Here is a 26,782-nt window from a genome sequence, read left to right as displayed (position 1 = left end):
TTTGTTACAGAAACGTTAAACAAACATAACTTTTTACTAAAAAGAACTTATTGATCGAAGCAAGCACTGCTGCAATCAACATACTCTGACAATGAATTGAAAGTTTTTTTTATTGTATCTATTGTGGTAGAAAGTGAATTTTATGTGTCCTTCACGTTCTTCATTGACAAAACTGCCATATGCAGTTTTGAGTTCTTTTTACAATCGACGAATAGTGTAATCATTCACCACCACACTGAATGCTATCGTACTTACTAGCATAATGCTAACGTCAATGTATTTGTTTTTCCACTCATAAAAAAGCATATGTGACAATTACATTGATTGCTATTGTAATAAACGTCATTTAAAAGAAGAATTGATAATTATGCAGATTAGCAATTCCTCACCGATTTCGATGAAAAATATGTTGTCAAGGTCATCATTCTGAACAATTTTTCCCCACCTATATGTTATGAATTCTGCTCTTTTTAATTGACGGAATACGTGTTTTAGGGTGCGAGGGGGACCATTCCAGAATGCGCTGGAACTAACAGCGAACTAACAGTTTCTCGCGAATATCTAAAAAACTAAGGCCGAGAGGCGGTAACATGTTGGCAAATGTTATTCAGAATGATGACCTGGACAACATATTTCAAGGTCATTGAAGTCGGTGAAGAATCGCTAATCTGCATAATTACCGAAAAGTTACATATCTATTCGCATCTAATACTACTGTACTAGCGTAATACTATCGTCTACGTCAGTATATTTGTTTTGCCACTGATATAAAAAACATACGTGACAATCACATCGATTGACATTGAAATAGACGTTCTTTAAAAGAAAAGTTAGATATCTAAATAAGAACTGAAGATAGGACCTTAAAGATTAGCTTTGTATCTTTAAACTCGTAAATTAATAAATCTTCAGACTATGATATTGCAGTATTTCTTGATCAAAACGCTTCTTTACATTTGCATTTCATATGCAACAACCTAATAGTTAGTTCGCGTAATAAAAACTGTAGAGTTAAAGCTTAACACACAGATTACGTTTTGAATTGTTTTAAATAGTCTACGTGCCAATAAAATTCGGTTCAAGCACTCTATTATGAAGAAAATTAAATTTTTGAGAATTATTTCACCTACATGTGACCGAAATGGCAGTCAAGGTTTTAAACGACTGTAATTGTACCAGGAGGAGTAAAAAAAGTAAGTTACACTCGCCTAGATCCGTCTTTGTGTTAATGCATTAAACACAGAGCAAATACAGTGATTCTCGATATACACATATGTTGGCAACACGGGTCTTGATGTCGTTTATCGTCCAAGAGACACTATTCTTTGATCCACGCCGAACGTAGACAAGGTAAGCGATGCTCGCCGCCGAGGAGTGTAAACATATTCGTCCTATACTCTACATTTCAAAGTCACGGTGACAAAGACCTCCAGGAGATATTATCGGCATTATATCATATTTGGTATCATTTTCATTAGAAAAATGCCACGAATATGTTGGTAAAAGTTTCATAAAAAAATAACGAAAAATAAAGAAGTTTTGTAATTGGATTAGTAAGTGGTTTTCTGGTCTCACACCGATATAGCCGACAATGTGTGACACACTCCTCGGCGACGACGGCTCTCGAGCTTCGCTGTCTGCTTCTTCGTGCAACATTGTATCGGAGACGGAGATTTTCGCAGTCTTCTTGTCACTAGCGGTTAGTGGTCATAGGTTTTTATGACTTGTAGACGGATATGACTCTTAGGTTTCCAGCGTGCCCTGTGTATTTCAAATGCGACGCACGGCGAGAACCTCCGATTTCGTATACGTGTCAGTAAAAAGAACGGCGGGACTGACATACAACGCGAATTTGCTGTATAGAGAATTCACTGTATCTTGTTTGTCATTTCACTTTTCTGGGACACGTCTCATTCAGAGCTCGATAAAATGACTTAGAAAATTCGTACAAAAATTCTTAAAATGTTCTTGTGAAAAGGAAGATTCATCTTTAAATCTATCGCGGTTCCAGTCACGAACAAAATTTTTTACAGACGTTTGAATGTTTAGTATTTTCGAAAAAAACGCGTCTTCAGTTCCTTGTCCGCTACATCATGACAAAAAATCTTAGAATAAAATGAATGACGGATTATGAAGCTGGAGACTTCTAGCTTTAAAATTAGTCCAAATTTACTGTCGTACGATCATTGCTTACGAAATTATCACAGTTTAAATATAGACAATTTTTCAAGGATCGGGTGTCTCTATCTAGTGTTCAAATACTTCTTGGATCTATTGTAGCTCGATGGAATTTGATTTCAGCACTGTTTAATAATGCTTTCATTTGTTATCAATATTTGTCAACAAGACGACATAAAAAATATTGAAGACTTTGAAGCAGTCTAGTTATTTGATGAGCATTTTAATGCGATTGAATGTTGATTGTAAAAGAGTCGAAGTGTATTGTTTTGATATCGGGAAAGAATATTTTGGAATCCGATTGATTCAATTAAAAAGAGCACGTGGCGGCGCAAAAGTCGGTTTCAGAACGATAACATACAAACGCAGGCGCGCTGGTCGGTGAATGAGCCAACGAATAAAAGAGTACTCTTACAACGGCATGGATCAAAAGTGGCTTTTTTTTATTGGGAACGCCTGAAAGCCGGCCCACACGGGAGACCCCACGCACAAATTGCCGTTAACTTCCGGCCCGATCGGGCGCAACGTTCTTCGCTTCCACCATTATTTCTACAATAGTGTCAAAATAATGAATGGCTACCTCGGGGGAAGAAAATCGTGGGTGGATGAATCATGCCACCAGCCGCGGCTCTCGTGAATAGCGGGACGCATTTTAATCGACGGTCTGATCGTCCGGCCTGATCTCAACATCGCGAAAACATTCCCATGACTTTCTGCGTGGAACTATACGCACAGTCCGTATAATGAACGTTGATGAATACTCGGTCGACAAAACATACCAACCCCTAATACATCGACCGCAACAAAAAGATGAAAAATACTCAACAATATCCATGTCACTCTTAACGTATTAACACATTATCTATCGGCAAATGTAATATAGTATGTGACTTATAGTTAAAGATTTATTTTAGCAGGAAATGACTGGATCGATAGCTTAAGTTTCATCGCTATACTTCAGTTCAATCCTATTCCAAAAACATCTGACACACATGTAGTTATTTTTTTACGAGACTTTCATCAATATATTTGTTGAATTTTTCTGATTAAAGTGTTACTAAACACGATACAATTCAGATCATATTTACGTTAATTTTCCGTTAATATAATTGTAATGGGAAGTAACTTTCATCGTTCATTACACAAGTAAATATCATCGGAATTGTATCATATTTGGTATCATTTTAATCAGAAATATTCTACAAATATACTGTTGAAAGTCTCATAAAAAAATAATGAAAAATAAAGAAGTTTTGTTATTGGATTAGTAGTGGTCTCTTGGTCACACATCGATATACCCGACCCGTGTTATGTTCACACTCTTCGGCAGCGGCGGCTCTCAAGCTTCTTAGCCCCTCACGGGCTATACCCCGCGGTAGTAGGGATAATTCCGCGACGGCTAACTCAGAATGTTCGGCGACGTACATACAGTGAGGAGCAAAACTGAACACACATACGACATTTTAACAAAAATAATTTTTTATTCAATATTTGCATGTAGAATGCAAAAGAAACAAAATACTTGGTATTATCTATAATCTTTTGGCTTTTCAAAACAAACTTAACATTTGTGATATTATTATTATTTCGCTTCATGCAATTTTTTTTAGTGTAGTCGGTTTTGCACCGCAACTAATTTTGAGGAAACATTTCAGATTTTGTCGTACACTTAATATTTCGTACCATGACGCTGTAAAAGAGGTTCGCCTTGCTTCTTCCAACACCAAGAACGTCCATCAATTCGATTGATTTTAGATTCGTCGGAAAAAATTACCTTTTTCCATTGCTCTATATTCCAGCTTAAATATTTTCTTGCAAAATTCTGACGGGCCTTGACATTCTTTTTTGATAGAGCAGGTTTTTTTTCTTCTCAGTTGTTGTAAAATTGGCTTCTGTTACTGCCCTTCGAGCCGTCCACCTACTAATTTTCTTTCCAACATCGCTTTCGAATAACTTTGCAGCCATTGATGCCGTCGTTGTAATTTCTAAAGTAATGTATCTCGTCAATCTTCTCTTCTCCTGACAAGATAATAATTTTGGACGGCCGCCAAAAGATGCAGGGACTTTACTACAGTATTTTTATGTACAACTCCCTGACAGACGACAAATTTTTTAGCAATTACTCGCGTTGATAAACTCGATTTTAATTGGAAAATGATATTATTCTTCATATCTTTAGATAATTGCTTCTTGATGTTATATTGATGCGTGTTGACGCATGCACAACGATAAACTAATAACTACTGCACTCCTGGTCGTGGCATTGACCGTGATGGACTACCAAGTTGTTTACAAAATTTGTGTTTACAGTTTCTAATCCCGAGAATCTTAGTGCGGTGCAAAACCGACTACGCGAAAAAAATTGTATGGAGCGAAATAATAATAATATCACAAATGATAAGTTTGTTTTGAAAAGCCAAAAGATTGTAGATAATACCAAGTATTTTGTTTCTTTTGTATTCGACATACAAATATTGAATAAAAAATTATTTTTGTTAAAATGTCGTATGTGTGTTTAGTTTTGCTCCTTACTGTATATCCTATGAGTGGCTGCGAAGCTCGAGAGGCCTTGGTCGTGCTGTCGTTTGGCAGTGGATCAAAAAACAGTATCTTCTAGCCGATAATTGTCCCTAGCTAGACCCGTGTTTTGGACGATTATCTAGTAGACACTGTAGATTGCTGACTACTGGCCTTAACCCTTAGCACTCGAATGGTGACTGTAAGGCATCACTAAGAATTGTTATATCATAATTCAAAATTTGTTTTAAATTATTAAATTTGGTTGTATTTAATAAATTACTGAACAGTTCAGTTTTGTAGGAGTAAATCGCACCATTCCCGTATGTATAACACAGAAAAAAAAATATATATAGAAGGGGAATATTCTAGGTCGGAAGAAATGTTTTGTTTTGGAGTTATAATAGCTTCCAGTGCAAAGGGTTAAATTGCTTAATTTTTGAACGATTACTCTATGTAGAATTACATTTGCATGGAGGAAACGCGAAACCGAAGGGAAGCTAGTGCGGCGCGACGTTGTAGGCAAACACGTGAGAAACGGTGTAGCCAGTCAAGGACGGAGTTTATGAAGATTGGCTAAATTGAACTCCATTAGTACCAGTCGCGACCGTTCTGTCCGGACGACAAATGAGCGCGCCACAGGCCCCTGTTACTATGATAGAGAATATTAATTGATCCGCGCCAGCCGCGAGGGTCATCGAATCGTTTTATGATTGACCCCGAATTTATTTCCACGTTCGTAAACTACAAACTAAACCACCGCGGGTCGCGCGCTGTTAAACCGATGTTACTAACCCCGGGCGTGACTCAGCCGGGGCTGACTTCTGCTTCCCATAAAGCATTTTTTATTGTCCCACGTAGTTAACACCCTGTCGCCGGATGATACAACCAGGCATTCCAGTTGAATAATACGACCCTTTCCCTCATGCGCAACACCGCACCGTGTCAAGACTTAGCAACGTGATTTATGCTTCGGTATTATGTATCGGGCTTTCGGTTCTGCTGACGATGCCAGCTTCGAGACCATGATTTTTCGCGTTTTTTCTTCCGCGTTAATTAGCACATTATGAATGTTGATGTACAGCCAGTTTCTACATTTGTACACCTCCATAAGTTTCAACGATTTGAAACAAACATGCGAAGAAGTTACACATTAATTTTTGCAGTAGCTAAAATTCGATTCTGTGAATATAGCTACTGTACACTGGCGTGGAACAGAACTTTCTAACAAGAGATCGTAAAATGATCGTACCGGGCTGAGGCAGGTTTTCCGAAGACGCTTCTCCATCATGTGGCCGAGTAAAAAGTCGGAGACACTTCTTTCTTTTTAAAATTGTTTACAGGTATATCACCCTACAGAGGCATTGCAACATTTTTTAACGGACCAAAACCACCATGAATTGGAAGATTCATGTCTCCCCTTAACAGCGACATCTTAAGAGTTTTGCTTTACGATTTTTCATTACCATTTTATTGAGCGTTGAATGCGAAGTATACCGCTCCTTTAATTTTGTACACCAATGTGTTTATGCACGAAAACATAAATGAATTGAAAATTCGAAAATACAGTGTTGTTTAGTTGATATATGTCCCAAATGCCTAGCCGATAAAAGTCCCAGATCAATCCCCACTGCCGCGGGGTATACCCCTGAGGGGCCGAGAAGCTTCAGAGACCTCGGTCGCCTCTACAGTTTCGCTGTCCTTTCCTACATCCTGGCCGATATTATGTCTCTGGTTAGACGTGTGTCTTGGACACATATCGAGTGAACACTGCACATATCAATGATATAATAATAATGATTAATAATCAGTTTTGAAAAGAACGTACATACTTCACCCAGCTGTAAAATCAATTTTATGTTTTATCCTTCTCAGTCACAAAAAAATATATATATATACAGGGTGGTCCACGCAACTTGCACACCTATATAAATTCCAAAAGATGCGTTGCACGAAAAAGTTTTGTATATAGAAGTTGCATGGTCTGAAGGGGTACACAATTTAATGTATTTATTATTTTTTACTGGTGGAAGTGTTTCGGAGATTTGAAGGTCGACTTTGTTTTTTCAAATGAAATACTATATTTTTTATACCAAAATATGGAAGAATGTCGAATTCTGAGTAACAAAGTATTGACCTTCATTAGCCCTAAACCTAATAATTAACGAGTAATTTCACTTTATTTCCTGAAAATTTTCTTACAAAAAAAAAATTTTATTTTCTTTTTATTTTTCTAACCTAATATTACGCGAAGAAAATGTATTATGTAATTCCGAATCTGCGATAATATCTTCGTTAAACTAAAAACTTAATCAAAATCCAATCCTTTGTTTCTTTTTAAATATTTGGACCGGATCAGATGCACCTACATTTTTTTCTTCGAGCGTTCATTTTAGAAGAGTTTATAGCCATTGGAAACGAAAATATTTTTGTTATATAAGGCCATAGTCCTTTTACAGATCGGAAAAGATAAAAAATTCGTGGCACTTTATCGATTATTTTCTCATATCGAGTAATGGAAAGCCGTTGTTTTATTGATATTGTAGAAGGAACGATTAAGAAAAGTGGTCACTGGTTATTATTGATTTTATAGTTAGAATTTTATTGAGTGTAAAAGAATTCGATAGTCTTAGAAAGTGGTGAGAGTAAATAATTTTCTACAGCAATGCTCCTCCGCAACACGGTTATGGTTTCATAAAATTTATTCACAAGCAACGAACAATGTCTCGTAAACAACAAAGCGCCTGCTTTAATTCATCTCGTGTAACAACCTGCATTGTTGATAACTTTCATTCACAGAACAAGCCTGCTATTAAATACGACTTGGCTGGCGTGTCTGTCCATTACTTACTGTTTCTACTTGCTGCAAGCGTTAATGCATCCAATAAACTTTCAAACTCGTTTATCTCGCAACAAATAGCCCATGCGCGCAAACATTATTCTACACTATCCACGCAGACTTTTGTCGAAAATCTCGGCTTTATCGCCATCAATATTCGGCCTTATTGATAGAAATAAAATAGGGCATTCAAAAAAGAAAAAATAATTTAACAAAGATAAAAATAATATCGTTACTTAAGATAAAAAGATGATAATATATTCCTTGTTACTTACAATTAGTAAAATTAAATGAAGGGAGTATTTGTTATATTTCTGCACACGTAAATATGAAATACGGAAGGAAATAATTTCTTTTCAAATTGATGTTTTCAAGTGATGTTTTCAATCAGTAAATCTTATCTGTTATTAAAGATCCGAATAGGTTTTCTCACTGCACTTTTTACTTCATTAGAGCAGTCTTTTACCAATCCAGCAGAGCGAAACATGCATTTGAGAATTTTCTATAGTGTTCCACATCATATATTACTACGTTTTTTATTCAGTTACATATTATTATTTATTTATATAGCGTTCCCCAGTATATACAGTTTTATATTATTTATATTTTAGTGTATACACGGTGTCCGTCTATAAATGTCAGGCCAAATATTTCGTAACTGGTTGACGTTATAAGAAAGTTTAATAAGATAAATTTGCACGGTTTTAAGTCTGCTGTAAAGTGCGTGTAAAATATTTTCTTTTGCTCGTGACCTTTGCGAGTTATGGAGGTCACTATGATTTCTTTTTAAATTCATACCCGCATTTTTTACACATTTATGAAGTAGGAGTCGTTTGCAGTAAAAATCATATTTGGTAAAAAAATTGATATTATGCATTGTTTACCAGATACTCGGCATCTGAGGTATCGAAGAAGGAAACTGGATTGTAAGTATTTTTGAATACGATTTGGAATGTCAAAAAGGTTTTTGTCAAAGACATTTTCTGAGAAAGCACAGTCTCGAAAAAATTAGCAACCAATTTTCGATTCGTTTGGGCTCGTTTCTCGCGCACAATCTCGTGCGAAAAATCATGGAGGGGCGGAGGTGAATGGCGGGAAGAAGAATGAACGCGGATATCGCGTGGGAGGTGTCGGTGGGCCTCCCATAATGAGATGAGTATCTTTAATAGCCGGGACGATACGAGGCGGTCGACATGTCGTGGGCATCAAAAGAGCTCTTGGTGTCCGCCCAATGGCCGTCTCGTTTCGACATCGAGATCGAGTGCCGGCAAGTGAGCGGAATCTCGATTGGATCTTCGTTCAATCGCCGCTTTTGTTCAATGCCTCGATAGAAGGTGTTTCGACCGATAAAAATCTGGATTCGATGCTCATTAATGAAATTCCTCTGCCCGGTACGTTCCTGAAATAACAAAGGGCCCTCTCGCGATAAAGAAGTGTTGCGCGGTGGTCCAAAACGGTAAAACGTGAATGCATACATACAAAATTCACCCATTTTCTGCTTTCATTATAAAATCTTTGATTTTTGAAGAGACCAAATGTAAAACGTGACGTTTTCGTCACTATTCTTTACATTTGCACTCGTCTTTTTCTAACATTTTTTTCACCCTTTTAGATAAATGCTTATAATCAGACTGCGTATCTTTATGCAAGACAAAAATTGTCTAAGTCAATCGTAAGGAACAGAAAAGATATAAAAATGTAGGTACTTTTTCTTTCGATGATTTTAATAAGTCGAAAATCAAGCAAAAATATTCTTTAACTCTAGTTTTACACGAATTTTTTCATTTCCATGCAGAGATAATAATCAGCATTTTGTATTAGCATTAAAGTAAGTTTGCTTATAAAAATGTGAATTTGTAACTCCATGATATAACAAATCGGTTAATAACACATCAAAATCTTTATCTTGCATCGAAGTGAATTTTGCATTTAATAAACGTGAACTGTTCAAAATCTATGAGTGCACAACATCGTTTGATTTGAACAGATATTCCAAAGGAAATTAATTTATGTTGAACTTTCTTTTTTAATGATTCCGGTTCGAACGAAATGCAAATTTGCACGGACAAGCATCAATTACGAAATTCGAAATTGAATAAACTTTCAATCGAACAGTAATTGCGAAACGATTTCAGATCTCACGGCCAGAAAGCATTACGAACCTTCGCCTTCAGTCGAGAAAGTCCGGAAGAGAGCCGCTAAACGAACCTAATCGGCTTGAGTCGGTCGCTTATCGGTACTAAATCGCGCTCATTAATACGTAGCCTATTATTACGAGTCCGCAAGAGCGGTTTATAAGAAAAATGACCGATTAAGTAACCGATAAGTCTTTCGTGAATCGTAGCCCGGGCTTCGGGCTCGCAGATCGCAACCACTTGCGATGTATAGGGTGCTCGATTAAATTTACCGCTCTTACTATACAGGATAAATGGAAAAATTTGCACAATCCAGAATTCTTCTTCAACTGTAAACAGTGAAACATGACAGTTGCAAAAGCCAAGTAAGTTGTGCAATTCAAATCTTTTGTAATGATTGCTGCGTGCATTTTTACACGTTATCCTTTTCTCAAGCATCATATTTTACAACGATGGAAATCCACAATTTTCAAATTATTTTACAAGAAAGCAGAGTAAACACACTCGTATTTTTTAACTAAAGGTTTTATGCTGCGTTACTGTTTTTACATATTGAAAATAGTTTGTATATACGAACATACACTGCCGCTCAAAAGTATGTGGACACTTCCTTATTATTCTTATAACTACCTAAAAAAGTTATGATATCTTTGGTAAATTTAATTATCTTGTATGTATTATTTGCGAACGCATTTCTACACTTATTCCGGTTCTTTTCGTGCCCATCGTGCTCTCACAAGTATTTAAACTGAACTGATCTCGCCAGAGCATCACAGTGATCGCGACGCTCTTATCTAAGGTTCCTTCGCTTGGAATCATGTTTATAAATGTTTATGTTACTCTTGAGAAGGCAACAGACCTCACTCAAATGATGCAGTCATTGTAAACTGCTAGAGAAAAGTCTTACAAACTGTACACACGCAACGCAATATAACGCAGTTTTACACCCATCGAATAGACGTTTATTTATTTAAGAAAATTAAATAACTAAATTGTTAATTTAGTACTATTAGAATATATTACATACATATTCGTAATAGAATTTCGTAATAGAAACAAATTTCATGAACATGATAAGTGTCCACATACTTTTGAGCGGCAGTGTACATCGAAGTGCAAGGGCTGTTACACTAATGGTAAAATACATATAGTCCGTGCAATGTATAGGTGACAATGATTTCAAATATGTAACTGTTAATAAGATACATACCATTAAGCAAGTACAGTGTTTATACGATATATGTCAAAAACAGGGGTCTAGCCAGGGACATATATCTCTCTCACAGGGTGTACCCCGCTGAAGTGGGGATAGTTCTGGGACTTTTATCGGCTAGGCATTTCGGACATATATAGAGTAAACATTGTATAGTTACACGATAAAATTAATTAACTGGTCGGCTATTTCGAAACTAACACCTTCATCAAAAGGAGTCATTTCACTATTGTTCTCAGAAGCGTAATCACCTTTTTCAAGTCTAAGTTTAGATGCAGCAGAAATAAGACCATTAACTAAGGAAAAGGAATTCTAAATTCGCGCGTTGTAGCTTTTTAGAAAGGCCATATCCTGTCATTCTAAATAATCAATAAACTCGTTTAATGGCCATCGCTATTGTTAAACGCGTTATATGCAGAACGACGAAAAAAAGAAGAAAAAACGAAATTAGCATCAGAATGGAAACGTTATCCGGATAAGTTGATACCGCAGCGGTGACATTGAAAAAGCCGCCGTTTGCGCGACCGGAGTCGTAAAAGGGTAAGAATATCGATGACTTGGCTAGCCAAGGGATTCATTGGTATACGATGACGTTATCATTCGACCGCGTGTATGGGACGCGAAACAAACCGACTATCCGTGGAATGCAAATCACGATTATTGCACAATCAGCAGAGGGAATTCGAGCGATTCGGGACCACGAGGATACCGGAGCAGATTGTGTATTCGCTCCTTCATTCTCTTGTTCACTATTCGCGTAACCAGTACCGGACCAAGACTTTTAGAGGCCCTCAGCTCTTGAAAGATTTTGAGGGCCCCTTATAAAAGATCGCTTCAACGCAATGTAGGGTGGGCCTGTACCATTCTTTTTTAGGCATTTTCGATAATTTGACTGAAAAGTGTTTTCAACTTACTCGTCGGATGCTCGATGTCTTTCACAAATTGTAAGACCGGCAGAAATTTTCTCCGAACTTTTTTCTACAGAAGAAATACACCCTATAATCAATGATGACAACGACGAAGACTAATGTAGTAGAGGGGTAAGAACTCTTCCGTGGAAATACATGTATATTATTTAAAATTTGATATAACATCCATCTAAGAAATTAATTATATGAGTCATATGAATATGGTACTTGTACGGGCATGGAACGTTTTCCATTTTTTACGTTTAAAAATAGCGGTTTTTGATTTTTTTTAAATACGTGCCACCCCCCCCCCCCCCATTTTTAAAAATCTGAAAAATTATATGATAACAACCATAACGAAATGCTAAAACTGTAAAAATATAAACTAGTATCTCATAACTTCTACAAGAAATCGGCATTTCAAAAGTTTTTTTATTTTTTAAAATTCGGTTTCGATACTAAAAATTCTGAAAAATTCATAGATGTGCATTCTAATAGCTAAAATATGCCTGATTTTTTTCAGAATTTTCAATTCAAGAGGATAAGAGAAATTATGGAAAAAGCTGATCTTTCTTGTCATCCCATTGCTACCCCCCATGTTGACATATAGGGTTGAAAATTGGCACAAAGTATATTTTATCGATAAGCTATCGAATGACCTATTGCAAATTCAATTTGGTTTGGGCGCACTTTATACCTGCTTATTCGGTTACACCCTTTCTATCGTGCCGCCCTTCTTCTAATGCCCTAAGCATCCGCTCACTTTGTTTATTGGTTAATCCAACATCGTACATAACTTTTTTTATGTCACTATAGTACGTTTCTGTATACGTATGTTAAATAAATAATATATTTATAGTATATAAATGTACACTAGAAATAAACTCTCTAGACATTGAACAATATGAGATTCCAGTATAGAGTTTTTTAGTACAATCTTTATCGATCATGTTGGTAGTGGATCATCAAATTTCCGGATGTATTATATTCATAACGCTTTCACGCAGACGATACATTTTTTAGCAAGAGTTTTATGTGTATAGTGTCTCATGAGACAGTGGGTGACCGAAATGTTAGAGTCGCTTACATAGATTAACGATTTTACACTAGAACAGTAAATTGTTAAATCTTATTATTCTTTTATGGAGCAACAACGTTTCTGTATTCTTACATTCAGCAACATTGCAAGTATTATTATTCATCATGTGGATAATAATAAGAATATGATTTTCGTACTGTTTACAGTTTAATCGTTTGATCACTCTCCGATAACAAAACATCCTTATTTTTTATTATTTCCTATTTTCACTATGTATCGTCCTTTCCTACGTTCAGCGAGGATAAAGGAATAGTATCTCCTGGCCGATATATGTCTCTGGCTAGACCCGTGTTTTGGACAAGTATCGAGTAAACACTGTATTGTGTTGTAATATTAATTCATTCGGTTGAAACTGTAAATATATGTTCTAATTTTGACGATTTACTTGTAACTCATTGCAACTGTACGTACCTGTGATTAAATAAAAACTATTTATAGTCAACGATTATATAATTGATTGATCGTAGTTTTCCACTTTCTCAATAAATGAAGAACAGACATGCAGAGAAGATGTTACGACCTATTTAATAAAATACCCTTTAATACGCTGAATGCCACGTCACCCATATGTGGCTGACGGAATTATTTGTGCAGGTTTTAAAATGAATTTTTACGTTGATATATTCATTGTACCAAACTTGATTAGGATCTGTAATATGCAAGAATGTTGGAGGACTACTCAGTATCATACGTTTAATTTTTTTCAATTTTTATTTCATTAAATAACTTACTTTGATTTTATGGAATTTTGGGGGTTTCTAGTTTGGCGATCAAAGTGTTAAACCAGTATGACCTTTCTAAAGCTGGACCGAACGACTCGAAATTTTTCGTTATTACTTTACTAGATGATGTTGTAAAGAATTCTATGCAAAAATCGCATTTGGTCCGAATCGCGGAGAAAATAGTGAAGTGTCCGAAATTGCTTTTCACAACTTTTCTTATCTGGACCTGTGACAAAAATTTTAAAAATACCTGCTACAAATTCATGCTGCATGCGAGTGTGATGAAATTCTCGATTTTGACCCCTGTTCCAGTGTTAAGGGACCGTGGGCATGACGCGCGACGTGCCATGGTCTACTCGTGGAACGATCCACGCACACATTTCTACGCGCCGGTGGTAGACCTAACTCAAGAGCGGACGCCAGTCTGTCTCGAACCAGGAATGGGATTAGAAAGCACGTCAAGTCTTCGTGGGTCACGTCACCCAGATCGAGAATTAGTCCGTGCTCAGCGTGTTACGCCGATCTACAGCGCTCTCCAAAGGGCAATGCCACCGTCGCGACCTTCTCGGAAACAACGATCCAAGAAACTTCGATCGCGATCGGATTATACCGTACCGGTGACCATAGAACAATTCTTTCCTCGAATCGGATTCATGAAACCGCGATTAGGCGGCGTTTCTATATACAGGGTGGTCCATTTCGATCGACCGATACAAAAATATTATCGTTTTCCAAAGACTGCTTGTGGTGATTTACCTTCCTATTTAACGTGTGTAAACTGCGGATTTTTGTGAAAAAATTGAGAATAAGTAGTTTATTTCCACCCTTAACAGTTATGATAAATCAAAAATAATATAATGATCTTTAATTTCTCCGATGATTGTGCCATTTTAAATTTGATTTACTCATCAAATTTAAAAAATATTGAGATTTTTCAAGGGTTGATTTCACCCCTTTAATGATAGAAATAGCACGAAAAATAGGGTTGTGTTAGGCATAACTTAGTCTACTTGTGTGGAAAGTTTCATAATTTTCTGAATTTACGGGTTTGACAACTTCCCGTGTAAGCTTCCGTAAAAATGACAATTGAAACATTTGAATCTTGTAACATCAGATGATCCACAAAATGCCTCAATCAATATATGTACAAACTGCACAATATAACTTTTTTCCATTTCACTTATTTTACTTCTATAGGAGGTGGAAGTGTTAGGCTGGTCAGAAAGTGTTTTCATACGTTTCATATGTTTACGGCTACGTTCGATTTCATGAAATTGAAACTAATAAAACAAGTGTTGTCTATTCTATTGGAAAACGTCCTGCCACCCTGCAGTGTCTTTATTTCGTTTTTTTATCTATTCATGCAAATAATACTATCAAGAGACGAAAAAGAAAAATGCGAAGACCAAACACTACCTAATATTTTTATTGTTACATGAAAAGTGTTCGATTATGTTCTTGTTTTTACTGCGAGCTGTTTAGTTGTCTAGGGTTGATACTATTCAAGTATCGTTAAAAATGAGACACCCTGTATGCGACTTCCTATAGATGTGGCGATAATTGTGAATCTGATTTTCAATTTCCGTTTTAGAAATTCAATGAGCGCATTTAAACTTGAAGTATTCTAAATTCTAAATTGGGCAAATATTTTATAAATGTCTGAATTTTGGAGTTAAAAAAGCTTTGAGTGCAAAAAGTCGATAAGAATTTCAAAGTAGGTGTTCTTAGAAGTAACACAAAGTAGTAGTGTGATCTCAAAATTGTCGATTATAGTATATGTATAGGTAGAACAGCATTCACTGTAGTAACTTTTCTGGAAGCTGTACGATGTAATTACAACAGATACTACATTAAATTCATTCGGATATCATACCTTTATTTTAAAAATTCGATCTTGCCTACAAGACTCTTTTCTGAAAAGTTTATCTAACTGTCTATATAAAGTTGTAGTTTTAGCCTGTATGACAGTACCGGAGTACAGTCTTTACTTGAGACATGTCCCAAATATCTAGCCGATAAAAGTCCCAGATCTATCCTCACTATCGCGTAGTATATCCCGTGAGGGGCCTCGAATCTACGCCACTCGAGCTTCGCTGTCCTTTTTTATGTTCGGCACTGTGTCAAAGAATTCGGCACTGTATCTCCTGGCTAGTGTTCCTGATTTCCCAACATTTTTCATTTCTCGAGAAATACGAGAAATACGAGACTATATTTCTAGATAATTCTCGAGAATCCTCGAGATATATATTGGGAATTATTATATATTGGGAAACTTTCACCAAACTTTTATAAAGTGAAACATTACGCTTTTCTTTTAAAATGACTTCTTAAGAAGTATAATGCGTCTAATGTAGAATCAGGCAATCTACTTCTTTTTTTCTTGTAACAAAATCTGTAGCCGTAGAAAAATTTCTTTCATTTTGTGTAGATATTGGCTTTATCGTATACAGAACATACAAAAGTTGCTGAAGATTGGGTGTCTTTTTTTCAGTGGACTCAAAAATTTGGAATTCCTTTGTTAGAGTCCGGAATTTATTTTGTTCTGCAGCTAAACTCTTGACACTAACTTCTTGAAGGCTATCTGCAATTTCTAATTCTAACTGTTGTGCCAGTGATAGTTCCTCATTCTTAGAATCTGAAAGTTTTTCACTATTTTCATAAGAATCATTGTCATATTTTCCAAAGAGTCTGCTTAGAATTTGTTTTGCTATTTTATACATATCTGCCTTGGATGTTAAATAAAAAAATGTATCTTCTAAATCTTTTTGCAGAGATTCTGGATTATGCAGATATTTTACAAGGGATACAACAATCTTGTCTCTTCTTTTAGATATTTCTTCTTTAATAACAACAAGAAACTCATTACTCAATTCAGTATTCAGTTTATCTAAAGTTTTTAATAAGAATTTGAGAGAATTTAAGAATTTATATGTTATAAAATAAATGAGATTCATAAGAATTTCCCTAGATTTAAATTTCTCGAGAAATTTCAGTATTTCTCGAGAAATGAGAAATAATCTATTATAAAATTTCTCGAGAAATTATCGAGAAAGAATTCTTGAGAAGGTACAGTACTCCTGGCCGATATATGTCTCTGGCTAGACCCATGTTGTGGGCATACCTATGTATATCGAGAAAACACTGTATACAGGTACCTTTTAGATTTCTACTTTCCTGGATATCGATAAATTAATTTACATCTGTGTCTAGTTTAACGTAATCGAGTTTAACGACTGTAATATTATTGTATGTTATGAAAATTTTCGAAAAAAGTCAGGAGAAATTTCCGCTCGTTTAGAACGATTGAATATAACGATTGTGTACAATGTTTTATGGTTCTGTTTTGCACAATGTGCAAGTGTATGAGGGTCTCGGTTGTTTGAAACGAGCTGTAGGAGCAACGCAGGGTGTTTCTACGGGACTAGTCGGCGCGAATTCCGTAAAAGTCGCGTCAGGTCGGCCCCGCTCCATAGAAACGTAATGTTGTACGTGGCGGTACCGCGGCGCAAGCTTGGATAGGGTTAAAGGTCGGACACAGACGAATACAGACCGCCTCAGATACAGAAACGTGCTCGCACACGGACACGCGCGACCGCGCGATGGCACACCCATTTTAACACGTACCGGAATGCATTCGCATTTGATGCAGTACATGACTCCGAAGGGCGGGCCCAAATCCGCGAACCAGGTGGAGCCCAGTTCCCGTATCTGCTTGCCGAACGTGCACTCTGTAACAGATCCAATTCAGTGTTCGAATTATTACATTGTCTTTTTCAGAGGTGTTTCTATAAAAATTACATGGGTTGATTCGGCGCAATATGCTATTTTTCAATAATTTCCTACTTGATTCACAAATTATAATGACGAACATTTCGTTCGTGATAGTGCAATAGCGATTAATTATTTGCTTTCTTTCGACTAATTTTCGATAAACCCAGGAGGCTCCCCAAAAGATTGTCTTGATTTAATTTTACAGTGGGTAATTGAACTGTTAGAGCCACTTCCATAGATTAACGATGGCATTCAAACAATCAATTGCTAATTGAAAATTTTCCTACACTGAGTTCTTACTGTTCCTTTGCGAGGTGTTGGTGCTTGGGAATTGCAAATATACAGTGTCGCTCAACAGTATGTGGACACTTTCTTATTTCATTGTACCTATAAAAATGACACAGCGTTCTTATAGAAATAGCATTCAGGAAATGAAATAACGAGTTGCAAATACTAATTTCAACAGACCAGAAGTTTCAGTGTTCATTCACTGAGCAGGTCACCCTAACTACAACCATTAGCCCTTTTTAGATGTATACCGTCACTAGGGGTGTGCGAGAATCCGAAATGTCGGGACGGGTTGGGAACATGAAATTTTTTCGTGATCGGGACGGATAAAATTTCGAGATTCTCGAAAGAGTCGGGATATCCGGAAAAATTCCGAGAACCCACAAACCATTTATATTCCTTTTAATGAACACATTCATGGTTTCGAAGTGTCATATAAATAAACGTGTGACTGTGTATTTACAGCACTGCAGAGTACAGTGTCTACTCTATATATATTATCAACTTGAAGGTGTTCTATGTTGAAATTTTCTCCATATTTGCGTTCGAGCTATTATATGAGATTTCCCGCAGCCATAAATATATAATAATATATTATATAGTATAAACCGTTCCGGAGTCCACAGAACCGCTTTCCATTTCGTTCGGTCGATTCTCGCGGCGCGTAATTCCCCTCCATATCCGGAAACGGAATAAGGTCTAGTTCAGACACGGCGAAAACCGCGTGTTTTTGACCACACGGTTTGAACGACGGATTGTTTGATAGGTTTGAACGAATATGAAAACGTTAATGTAAATAAGCACCGCGCGGTTTCCGCCGTGTCTGTACTAGGCCTAAAAGTGAAACTGTGGAATGAATGAATCAACGAATGAACGAACGAATGGAAAGACTCTCGCCAGCAACAGCAGCGAGAGAGAATCATCAAGTCTAATTTATACCTGCCAGTCCGGTGCACAGTGGGCAATTTGGACAAAATCGGATTCAAAATCAAAGAACTTTCGATAGAAATGAGGTAGAGCGGTGAAACTTTTTTTAAATTAAAGCTGAAACTTTGTAGAATATGGGAAAAATAGGGAGATTATGGTACGAACGTTTTTTAACCTTCAGAAAATTCGTTAAACTTGCACAATTTCAAGAAAATGATGGGTTTTCCAATACCACGCGCAGAAAAAAATTTTTTTTAACGTGCTATACATCATTTCCCATAGATTTTTTCACGCTGATTTCAAATCTGGTCTCAAAATTTGTCTACGACCTCAGGATTTTGCAAAAAATAGATTTTTGTGACAAAAACTAATGAAGTCATTTTTTCGTTGAAATGATTGGATGGTAATAATCTCTCTATTTTTCCCATATTTTACAAAGGTTCAGCTTTCATTTAAAAAAAATTTCATCGCTCTACCTCATTCCTATCGAAAGTTCTTTGATTTTGAATCCGATTTTGTCCAAATTGCCCACTGTGCGGCGTGCCTGGCGGTTTTTCCGCATTTATACGTATTTTGGGGCCCCGGAAAGCCACTTGAGAGGGTTCGAGATGGTCGGAACAAAGGTACAGCGTGCCGTCTGCTACCAAAACCCCAGGGGTTCCCAGAATCTTTTACTTCCCTCTACATCCCAGGAGATGCCTCTGCTAGTGCCTGCCAGGCTCGTGGAAAACATTCTCGACGAGAATTATTTAAAAAGCTATTAACTAGAACTTTTCAGAGTTCGTCGTGGTAATAGGTAGGGAATACGTTGTTAAGGAATTCCAACGTTATAACAAACAAAATAACAATTTATTACTATGGTAACAAAAAAAAAAGAGTATCATCTGACAATCTGTACGGTGAAACTATTCGTCAAACAACTCAAGTGAACACGGCGGAGTTTCTGAACGTTCTGGTTCGTTGCCATCTTGAAAAAAACCTCGACGGTGGACGTGCAGAAAAATATCCTGCCAAAAAATTTTCCTTGAAACGGTGAGAAACTAACAGTAATGATCTGTCATAAACCTCTCCATACAGAACAACCCCCGGGGACAGTACATAGACAAATCGAGCCTATCGTTAGGTGTACCCCCCCCCCCCCCCCCGCGGCCGTAGTCCCCATGTTTTGACTTCGACGTCACACGCTACATATGTATTAGGGGGACCCATAAGTAATCAATTATTTTGAAATCTAAAACAAACTTTGTAGTAAATTCAAGTTTTTATTTTTTAATTTATTATATAATCTCCATCATTATCACGGACAGTTTGCCATCTTTTCTGTAAATTTTCAATCCCCCTCTTATAGAAATCCAGGGTTCGTGAAGCAAAATATGACTCAAGGTGCCTCCTTACATCTTCTACAGAAGTGAATGTTTTATTTCTTAAATAATGCTCCAGAGATCCGAAGAGATGATAGTCAGAGGGAGCAATATCTGGTGAGCACACGGGTTTCCTGACACTTTCCTGAGTGAATTTCGCTGTATGAGGCCGGGCATTGTCAATTTGCAGTGTTGCACCTTTTCTGTGGACTAAAGATGTCCTCTTTTTCAATAGTTCTGAATACAGCCGTTGTAATTGCTGTAAAATAAATAACATCTCGCGTCCACATCCTCGTGTTCTGTTTTTTCACTACGTGAAAGTTGCAATTTTAGGACAAACGCTGTCGACCCTTATTTCAGAATGCCTAAAGAATATTTGACAATTTAAGGACCAAAAATAACAAATAATTCAAACGTGACAGCTGTTTGTAGTTATTGGAGTTTTTCACATCCCATGTGTAAAATGAAATCATTTTTGATATCATATATTAGGTTGGACATATATTAGGTTAGTTTTGTCGTATTTTAAATAAGCAGGTAATTTTGCTTGTAAATGAAAAACCCGTGTTGCTATTGAGTCAGTGGGAAACAAGAATGGACAGGTTACCTAAGAGATGGCAACAACTTGTTACACATAATGGAAATTATATCATTGAATAATATTAAACATATATTTTTATAAAATGATTCAAATGTTTTCTTTAAAATATGACAGAACTTTCCCGCCAACCTAATATATTTTTATAACAGTTCTAAGTACCCAATATTTGCAATGTTTCAGGCTCCGCGAATTAAAAAACGGAATTTCAAAGTGATACAATCGTAGAATATGGCCATATTTTTAAAAATCTTTTTACACTTGAACCGGTGGTAAAATTTGCAGAACAAAGATATTTCTAATATATTTCCATAAAGAAATTACATTTGCATATAAAATGATAAATTATTTAAGAAGAATTTGATATGTATAATTTACGTATAATAATAGATATAAGGATGTGCGATGCTTTTTCACGAAGTGGCAGGAACATTTTCTATCTGCGTGATGTTGTAAAGAAGAGGGTATCTCTATCGGTATGATAGTTTACCGAAGAAGCTGTGGAGCCTCTAAAAACATTTTTTTTTGTGCCATGCAGAGCAGGGAACTGTCAACGCGCTCTCGAAAGGCCATCTGGAAATGCTCGGACGTTTGAGTAAATGGCCCGACAGCCCTGCGAAGAAAATTTGTTACGAAGCCTGGCATGCCTGTCCGCTCCTAAATTCTAGATTCAGAACCACGGTTCTAATGTTTTGTCCCCCGGTCGGAACCGTGAAGTATAAATGACCTTAAAGGTAATCGCCGTAGCTCTGAATCATCCGGGAACGGCGAACAACCGTGGCCCGGTGCGGTGGCCGCTGAAAAATCGCCGAGACGACGATGAGACGGTGGAAAAGAAGAAAGGCGAACGGGTTGTGTGCAGTTGCAGGTTCTGCACTGTCCGTTGCATAGCGGGAACGGAGGCGAGCCACGGAGGAAGAAGGAAAAAAGAGCACGCTCCATTCTCGCAAGGCCGTCGGCGTCGCCTCGTTTAAATGTGACGTGGTGCCACCTTCTTCCGCCTGAACCGGGATGAAAATAAAAAAAAAAAAAAAGAAAAAGAAAAGGAAAATTCGGCGAGAAAACGAAAAATCCAAGAGAAAAGACGGGTCGCGGCCTATGTATGACTGGCGTTGCGATTAATGTTCCTTCTCGAGAATTTCTCGAGAAATTTTATTATTTATTATTTCCCATTTTTCGAGAAATTTAAATCTAGGAAAATTCTTATGAATCTCATTTATTTTATAACATATCAATTCTTAAATTCTCTTAAATTCTTATTTCAAACTTTAGAAAAACTGAATACTGAATCGAGTAATGAGTTTCTTGTTGTTATTAAAGAAGAAATATCTAAAAGAAGAGTCAAGATTGTTGTATCCCTTGTAAAATATCTGCATAATCCAGAATCTCTGCAAAAAGGTTCAGAAGTTACATTTTTTATTTAACATCCAAGGCAGATATGTATAAAATAGCAAAACAAATTCTAAGCAGACTTTTTGGAAAATATGACAATGATTCTTATGAAAATAGTGAAAAACTTTCAGATTCTCAGAATGAGGAAAAACAATTAGAATTAGAAATTGCAGATAGCCTTCAAGAATTTAGTGTCAAGAGTTGAGCGGCAGAAGAAAATAAATTCTGGACTCTAACAAAGGAATTCCAAATTTTTGAGTCCACTGAAAAAAGGACACCCAATCTTCAGCAACTTTTGGATGTTCTGTATACGATATAGCCAACATCCACATAAAATGAAAGAAATTTTTCTACGGCTACAGATTTTGTTACAAGAAAAAAAGAAATAGATTGTCTGATTCTACATTAGACGCATTATGCTTCTTAAGAAGTCATTTCAAAAGAAAAGCGTAACGTTTCACTTTATAAAAGTTTGGTCAAAGATTGCCAATATTTTTTTATTTTATTAAAAATTCTCGAGAATTCTCGAGAATCATTGGGAAATATAGTCTTATTTCTCAATTCTCGAGAAATGAAAAATGTTGAGAAATCAGGAACACTAGTTGCGGTGTCCTTTCCTTTTCCGCGTAAAAATAAATACCCGCCCAGCCGCCACGCCGAAAATAACGCGGCCGAGAGACTCTTTTCGATGTATTATACGGTTCGGACTTTATCTTTAGGTTCCAAGAAACGACTTTACGCCGCGCCGCATTTCGCCACGCCGAAATACCAGGTATTACACGGGTCGGGTCTTGACGCGTCGAATCGGGGCATATAGTGGTTGGAAAATCAGAAAATTGCGCGTTCAACATCTCTTATTTTAACCCGTATAATTTGAAACCAAATAGGTAAGTAACTTTTAAGTTTTAAGTTTTTAACACGCTACCAGCTGCGCCGGCCATCGCTGACCGGTGTGACTGCTTTGCTTCGAAACGAATTTTGTAAAATTAGTAGCATTCACAAGAAACTGTAAGAGGTGTAAAGGTTGGTATTAATGTAAAGCGTGACGAGTGATTAGTGTAACGAGTGATATTAGCAATGAGAGGTTGGTAGGGCATTGGAGAATAACTGACGAGAGAACGAATTGACGATCATCGCATTTGGTATTGAGTGAGAAAAACGACAATTGTACAAGGTGCTCGGCTTATAATAAAGACTACAGTGAATTTTCCATTTATGTCGCCGAGGCATGGCTGATAAATGTCGCGGTATACCCCGTGAGGGGCCAAGAACTATGTAAATATCATCGGAATTATGTCATATTTTGTATCATTTTCATTACAAAAACGCCACGAATATGTTGGTGAAAGTCCCATGAAAAAATAATGAAAAACAAAGAAGTTTTGTTATTGGATAAGTAGTAATCTCCTGGTCTCACACCGATGTATCCGACCCGTGTTACGTTTACACTCCTCGGCGACCGAGGCCACTCCAACTTTGCTGTCCTTTTCTACTTTTGGCACGGATCAAAGAATAGTATCTCCTGGCCGATATATGGCCCTGGCTAGACCCGCGTTTTGGACATATATCGAGTAAACACTATATTAAGTAAAACCAGGTGTTGCTTTACCACGAGGATGGGATAAGGATCACCGGTAATCCTCGATAAGAGTTTATCACTATACTATAAGGATTTTGTGCGTACCTCAATTGTTATGTGAATATTAATGTTTTTTCTTCTTTTCTTTTTCGGAATTGATTAACTCCACAAAATAAAATATAAAAGGATTGGTGAAATGGTATAAACTCACATTTAGAAATTGTTTCAACTTTTGTTATTCGGTAGTATTAAGACCAATTATTAAGGAAATTTATTCGAAATGTGAAATGTTAGGTATTAATTATATACTTCATTTTGTGTGTTGATACATGTTAATTCGTCGAACATTTTGATTGCGGATTCCAGAAATGTGTTAAAAATATTGAAACTCTCCAACACTTTGAGGAACTTAAACATGATATTCAGAAATGTCCTGGAAGCCTCGAATATTGTTAAGATCACGAAAGTTCTACAGGTTTTGGAGCATCAACAACATTAAAACTCTGAAACGTTATAAATTTAAAAAGTTCTCAAAGCATTAAAACTGCGAGAGTCTCAAAAGCTTTCACGCCTTTTCCCTAACAACCACGAGCCTCGAAAGTCTTAAAAGCTTCGGTAGCTTCGAGCACCTTGAGTCTCGAAATTTCCGAGAACTTACGAAAAGTTCCTCACTGTAAAGCTTAAAAATAAAAGAATGAATCTGTTAACTTCCACCAGTCACCTTAATCTCGGATACCTCGAAAGCTTCGAAAACAAGGAGTACCTCGAAAACGCTCTTAATAGCTTATCCCCTAAAACTGTAGCTACCAGGAAGTACCGATATCTGTACAAATCCAACGGATTAGCATACATTTAAGCACCGGGAGATTCGCTGAGATTATGGTGCCATGGTAATATTTTCTGTCGCTTTATTAGACAACAGCGACGGAGGCTGAATTCGAGGGTGCACGTAGACAGAAAGAGAGAAAGAGAGAGAGAGAGAGAGAGAGAGAGAGAGAGAGAGAGAGAGAGAGAGAGAAAACAAAAGATCATAACCCGGTCCCTTTGGTATCGCACGCGTCCATTCGTCCGTTTGCTTTGGATATGCACCCGAGAAAGAGAAAGAGAGAGGAGAGAGAGAGAGAGAGAGAGAGAGAAGAACCGGAGAGAAGGAGAGTCACACAGTAAGGATCGTTGCGCGAGGTCGTTGCACCGCGTGTGCTAAGTCGTTCTAAGCGCAGAGTCGGTCCTAAGCAGCCCGGAGAGCCCGAGATAGGAGAGAACCTCGACACGCCATCGCATCGCAAATATGCGAGTCGAATGCCGCAGGCCGTTCTTCCATCGAGGTTTTGTTTCGTACAATTCGGAATTCGGAAACTGTAAACGCTGGTGACTGACCGAAACGGCGGCGAAAGCTTCGAATGCCACGGGTATCGCGGAACATTCGGACGCTACCTAGAAGAGCACCGAACCCTCTAGAACATTCGACGACTCGGTTACTAGGTTGCTAGCAAATGTACGGCCAATTTGAGTTTACTCGCCGTGACATGCGCTACCTTGCGTTGTCTTGTTATGTTGCTTGTAAATACCTAAGCTCCGTACATTTGTCACAAGTAACTGTGATTTAGGAGTACAGTATCTACTCGATATAGGTCCAACACACGGGTCTGGCCAGAGACATATATCGGCTGGTAGATACTATTCTTTGATATACTGCTGAACGTGGAAAAGGACAGCGAAGCTCGAGTGACCTCCATGTTTACGCTCCTCGACGACCGAGGTCACTCGAGCTTTTCGCGGGGTATACCCCGCGACAGTGGGGATAATTCTGGGATTTTTATCGGTTAGATATTTGGGACATATATCGAGTAAAGACTTCGAACTCTGTTTCTAGAGTTCGAAGCTGGACATCTAGAAATTTCCTGAGAGATTAAAACGATTGTACGAAACAATGATTAATGCATTGATAATTGAAAGTGAACGTAAGTGTCAATGTTTTGCACTGAAAATTAGCTTTACGAGATATTCCGAGTGACCTAATACTTAGTAAAGTAAAGTATATCGTAGTTAAGTATATCAAATTACAATACAATCGCAGAGAAATAAAAAATGTTACACTACCGAAAACAGAAAATGGGAATAAGATTAAAAATTTCGTTCCTTAAAATCTCTATGAATAAAATGTCATGCTAATTTTAGAGAAATAATAAGTAAATGAACGTGTTTGAATTGCTGACAGGTGAGCTGAGAAAGGTCTCCAAGAGCACAAGATACAAGAGAGGTTTCCAGAGTTAATCGTACTTTTCGAATTTACAGTGTACAGTAATTGCCAAAGGTAACTCACAGATGGAATTACTCAATTGTCAGGGAACTCGACAAATTCTATCCGTTTTCTTACACGATCCTCGGCTTCCCTTTGTTTCAAGACCGATAAATTGCTCGAATTGCAAGCAGAAAGCCATGCGAGCGAATTAATTCCGACAGTGAGAAATCGAAGTTGGAGGGAAGCTTGAACGGCTGGCGCGAAGTACGCTCGCTCTACACGTTTTCTCGATCCGATCCGACATTCCCCTAATGGACCCCTTGTCTTCCCCTACTTATCACGAAACGCACCCAACTCGGATATTCTGATTTTGAAGTGTGCATTGTATCGTCCAATTGATATTGAATTGCACAACCCACAGGAGATTGTACAATATCGGTACTGAATTGCACAATTCACTTTGGATAGCACAGAAACGACTTTTCTTATCGATGCTCTTCAAAAACCAACTCTTGATTGCACCTCCTTGTCTGGGAGCTCAACATATCGACCTGTTAAATGTTTGCAATTCTCCAATAATTTTATAACATTTTATAGAAGTCTCAAAATATGGTAAGAGAAGTTTGATACGTGTTTTTCTTGAAACTTAATTTTCTGATAGCAATGCGCATTTTCTGCGGAGACGGCTAGTAGTTGAAATGAGGATTATCTCGATAAGATGAACAATTCTAGTTTTTTCTTAAGGTAAAGAAATTAATGGAATCAGCGTCATTAATTAATTGCTTGGTTTATTACTTAATTTTATGAAACTGCATTTTCTAATTAAATGTTTCTAATATCAGCCACAGCAACGTTTATAAAGAATAAAAAGAACTTTGGTGGATTGATCTCATCGAACGAATGGATCAATAACTGTGAAACAAGTCCTCCAGCGTACCTTTTACAACGAGAGTTTCCATTACTACTGCAACAGACAATGACCACTAATATAGTACAGTGCTTAGTCGATATAT

The 26,782-nt window shown here is 37.2% G+C and overlaps 1 protein-coding gene across 1 annotated transcript in view; it reads right to left on the bottom strand.

Annotated features, from left to right (window-relative positions):
* The window catches only part of Sog (chordin short gastrulation), a 248,134-nt gene that overhangs the window by 74,722 nt on the left and 146,630 nt on the right, over positions 1 to 26,782 (bottom strand). The window contains exon 2 of the mRNA XM_076791136.1: positions 17,236 to 17,339. Coding sequence (XP_076647251.1) covers positions 17,236 to 17,339 — 104 coding nt within the window. The remainder of the gene's footprint in view (positions 1 to 17,235; positions 17,340 to 26,782) is intronic.

This window comes from Halictus rubicundus, chromosome 7 (assembly GCF_050948215.1).
Source record: "Halictus rubicundus isolate RS-2024b chromosome 7, iyHalRubi1_principal, whole genome shotgun sequence".
NCBI lineage: Eukaryota > Metazoa > Arthropoda > Insecta > Hymenoptera > Halictidae > Halictus > Halictus rubicundus.
Note: the sequence above shows the minus strand (reverse complement) of the source record. Positions and strands in the feature narration are given on the sequence as shown.